At 34.2% G+C, this 5,000-nt stretch overlaps 1 protein-coding gene across 1 annotated transcript in view; it reads left to right on the top strand.

Moving 5' to 3' along the window:
* The window catches only part of LRRIQ3 (leucine rich repeats and IQ motif containing 3), an 867,930-nt gene that overhangs the window by 685,487 nt on the left and 177,443 nt on the right, over positions 1-5,000 (top strand). The window contains exons 8-10 of the mRNA XM_044086836.1: positions 3,102-3,225; positions 3,624-3,904; positions 4,147-4,990. Of these exons, the coding sequence (XP_043942771.1) occupies positions 3,102-3,225; positions 3,624-3,904; positions 4,147-4,990 (1,249 nt within the window). The remainder of the gene's footprint in view (positions 1-3,101; positions 3,226-3,623; positions 3,905-4,146; positions 4,991-5,000) is intronic.

The raw sequence follows: 5,000 nt of genomic DNA on the forward strand, positions 1-5,000 counted from the left end.
ACAACATGCCAGATAAACAGCCCAATCTGTGTTACAATTTGCAAAAAATCTAATGTCAAAAACTGTATTGGTATTCCTACTGGTAAATTCCTTAGTTTTCAGCATATGTTTACAATTGACACAGTGGCCACATGGAAAGGAACCAATAAGTCTATCTCCCAAAATTGTAGTTTGATATACTTGTGGTAAGGTGGACTCATAGTGGTGTTTGTAATGATTAAAATGACCAGCCAAATTCTTTCCCTTGCGAAAAGAAAAGAGGCACTTATCAGGAACAATATTTTTAATTCTGACATCAGCCTCCAAAATGTTCCAGTTGTCCTTTAATGATTTATTTTTTGAATGTATTTTTTGAATGTATTTATTATCATACAAATAATTTTCTGTCACTTTATGTTGTTTGATTATCAGCACATGCTTATTATTTTGTAACCAATCAGCATGGCCTCATGTGTTTAAATACAGCATTTTTGTCTTGGCTCCTTGTTGTACACTGAAGAAGGCTGGGTTTCTAACCATTGCCGAAACCGGTATGTTTTTGGATGCCTTTTTGCTGTTGGGGTAGTTTTTATTAAACTGCTCTTTTGGACACTATCTGCCTGATGCTGGCTCATTTTTTGTTCTTGGAGATATTCACTTAGAGCCGTGCAGTTCCTGACGTGCAGGGGAATAATTTGTTTGTTGCACTTCCTTTCTGCTCCTGCTGGGGGAAAACCATGGTGGACTGTGTCTTTGTATCTGCGACCATGCGGTTGGTTTAATGCTTTTTTGGACTTGAGTTCGTATTACTTGGGGTTGCTCTAAATTCCATTATTCAAAGTGTTTTTGTACATATTGCCTCTCACAACTTACTGTCGCATGGATATTGGATTATCTTCATTTGCACTACATTCAACGCGTGGGATATCATCTCCGGCGTGGCGTGTATACACCTGAGAGTGTTTGGACTAGGAACATACGGATCGGGTGAATTGTGATTCCGTTTAGGGTTGTTTGTACTACATATTTTTGAACCAGGGGAATCCAATTATTATTTTTTCATATCTATGGCGATTTAATATTCACGCTATGGACAATACATATGAGTAGTGTACTATATGGATTGACGACGATTTGGTAAACTGAGTGTTTGGTGTCAGTCGTTGAGAGCTGCACGTGTAGGAGAACATTTTGCTTGAAATACGTTTTTTCTTCGGGGGAAACCATCGTGAACTGTGCCATCTTATCTGTGACTATGTGTTTAGCTTACATATTTTTGAATTTGTGATCATACTACCTCCTTAGGGTTGTTACATATTTCATGCTTGAAGTACTTTGGACATTATTTTTGATATTATTGGTGCAACCCTTTGGGCAAGTGGACTAATACAAAAAATAGGGTGAATTGTGATTCTATTTTGGGTATTCTAAAAAATATATATCCTATATGATATCTAACTAGGGATCACAACGAATACCTTACTAAACTATCAACGGCCGGAGAGATATGCAAGGCCTTATTTTCAATATGGTCTTTTTGTATTAATGTGGACTGTGTGTGTTATAGTGTTTGGATTGACGATGGTTGCAAAACCTCAGCAACATCTTATAACAACTGATATATTTAATCCTTATAGCAGCCATTTTTATTTTTTGGCTTGCTATTTGTAGATGACACTGGAACAGGGTTTGAACTATCTGATTGCAAATACTGGTAATTTTGACATAACTGTTGTAGATATTGGATTCCTTCATTTTTTTTCCTGATGATATTTGATGGGACATTTTATGTTAATAGTTAAAATATACTTTTCTGGTAGGCGGAATCTATTCCTTCCGTCCTTGAATTGATTTTCAGCACATATATAAATATATGATTGTCACATTGGCTGATAACATCATTGTATGCAGGGGCTGTGAGTTATTTTTGATCACTTTTTTTAAGGTATCATTTCATATTAACATAGGGTTATTTTTAAGGTCATGTTTTTGATCTTTTGTATAATCTATTACGATTTATACAGGCTTAGTGTCATTTGTATTTTGTAATAGGGATTGGATTATATTTTTATTATTCTGGAAACAACTTTTGTTTATCATTAGGGTATATATATATATACGCTGTACAATCCTAATAACAGCTTTTCATCTTTTATTGGATATATATTATGTTCAAGTTTAAGATGACAATTGTGTATGAAAACTAGCAAATCTGGCTGATTATAAATAATCATCCAGATAGCTAACTATAGACATTGAAGAGGGTCTAGGTTTTTGTACTCCACAGTTAGGAAATTAGTTAGGATAATAATATTACCATTTTGAAGTTTTTATGACCAATTTAACTTCAGTATAAACAAATTGTATTTTGCTATACTCAGTTAGTATAAGTTTATGATTGAATTTACATGATTTGAACAATAATAGTGCTTTTTGAAGTACAGTTATGTAGGGTTTATGCTCATGTTTTGCTATATCAAGCTCCTGGGGTTTTTTTCTATTTTGTCAATATTCATAATTTAATTTGTGCATGATTTATACATCATTCAAGGATTAATGTGAACAAAGATTTTTATAACAACTTTGTTGATATACAACTATCTTTCTGATATTATATCACAGATATGATAGATTTATATTGCTTTCTATCCCCACAATATGTACCAGTTTATATGACTTTATACACCAATAATTTTTTGGTACCTATATGACTCAGTTTACTTAAGTACAAATCAATATTCTATATGGGATTGATGGACTACGTCAGTATCTGTCCATGATATGTCTGACAATATTTGGACAATATTTGAACAATTTTAGAATACTTAGACATATAAGAATAATTTACTATAAGTTTTCACTCCATTGATTCTAGTTGGATTTTTGTATCCAAAGTGACATATCTTCACTTCTGGGACTATCTTTATATACTTTTTAATATTAATTAACAAATGCTATTTGTGGGCCAAGCTTTAGTCCTTTGATTATTTACATAAATATTATTATGCAAATACCATTATTGACCTGTATCAGACGTGGCTACAACAAACTAATTTCTGAGTTTTATGGTGTTGAGCCATTATTGTCTAACTACTGTTTGATTATTTGATTTTGATATACAGGCCGTGGTTTTTTATAAGAATATTTTGGGTAACAATATGGATCTTCAAAAGCTTCTTTTGGATTTATCATCAGATAAAGATGATATTGCAGCATTTGGCATTGGAAATGATACCACTGCCTCAGGCAACATGACTTCTTTAAAACCTGAACATAAATGTGAACAGCAATTTGCCTTACTTAACAAAAATATGAAGGCTTTGAGATCTAGTGTTTGGCACCACAAATTATTAAAGGCATATTTGGTTAAGGGCATTTGCCCTAGGGGTCTCAGAGTGAAAATACAGCCCTTGGTGGCGAGTCCTGATGATAATTTACTCTCTGAATGGAATCTTATACAACAAGAATGCTCGATGAAGTTTGTTAAGCTTTATCGGAGCATTACACTAGAATCATTGAGAGTGAAACTACTATAGTTTTGAATTTGATTGAGGAATGTAATCAATACCAAAATGAAACTTTTTTTCCGGCTTTACTATCAAAATTGAGTACTGAACTATTGACTTTTGATACTATCTTAAAAGAAAGAAAACTTAAAAAGTTCTCTCGTGACATCTCTGATTATGATAAGGGACAACCGTTCAAGAATGTCAGACATGTCCGATTCCAAGAAGGACAGAATGCTAAGAAGCAAGTTTCTAAATCCAAAAGGAAACGTCCACGTTCCATACTAAAAGGGCATAGTAATAATACTGAGTCCACTGATTTGGAAACCTCATCTGGTACAGATACTGACACACAGTCCACCATGGACTCCCCCACCCCAAAGCGTAAAAACTATGTATCCCCTTTAGGGAACACAGGGGTAGGAGGAGGAGGGGGGGCAGGAAGCACGGAAAAAGTTACCAGTCTGCAAAATCTGTTGGAGATACTGACCAAAAAATAAATAATGTATGTAACATTTCTAGCACCACACTATCAGATGAACAGATATCTCTGCTAAATAAAGGTTTATCCTTCATTCCTGGCTTTTTTGTTCCAGAAGACTCATTTACTAATGACCTATTTTCATTTTGTAGACTTATTAATTTAAAATTGTTTTTCCAGGAACAAGGAGACACTGCACATTTACAACATGAAGGTTTCAAATATCATGCTTCTAATTTTACTCCTCCAATGCATCCAGCTGTTAACCTCTTTTTGAGAAGTGTACTTAGTGAGTTACATTTTAAGCACAATTATGAGAGACCTATGCCCAATAATATCACTGATGGTGAAAAATCCTGTCTAGAGGAACTTGCAAATAATAAAGATCTAGTCATTATCAACGCAGACAAAGGAGGGGCAGTGGTAGTGTTAGATTGGTGTGCTTATGATATTGAAGCACATAGACAACTCAATGATGTTAAATACTATACTAAAATGCCACTGGACCCTACCTTGGTTTTCAAAAAGGATATTGATGACTTTTTGAACTCTGCTGTTGAAAATGGCATTATTGACAAGAAAACATGTTATCATTTAACAATTAATGATCCCACTAGACAACATATTTACTTTCTGCCAAAAATACATAAGGATCTTTCACATCCACCTGGAAGGCCGATTGTATCAGGCATGGGGTCGATAACTGAACCTCTTTCTGAATTCCTAACTATGCATTCAAAGCCATTGCTACTATATGTAAGATCACGTATACAGGACACCACTCAATTTTTGAGTATTATAAATGATATGAAGTTGGATACAGAATGGTTACTATGCACCTTGGACGTAAGTTCACTTTACACCAATATTCCGCATTGGGGTGGACTTGATGCTATTGAATTCTGGCTCAATGAATCTAAATTATATCAACCTGGTTTCAATACCCTCCTGTTGAATCTAACTGAGCATGTTTTGACTAAGAATGTTTTTTTCTACAACCAGGATTGTTATCTACAGATCAGAGGTACAGCTAT

The sequence above is a fragment of the Protopterus annectens genome, chromosome 10.part0, assembly GCF_019279795.1.
Source record: "Protopterus annectens isolate FY-2018-M chromosome 10.part0, PAN1.0, whole genome shotgun sequence".
NCBI lineage: Eukaryota > Metazoa > Chordata > Ceratodontiformes > Protopteridae > Protopterus > Protopterus annectens.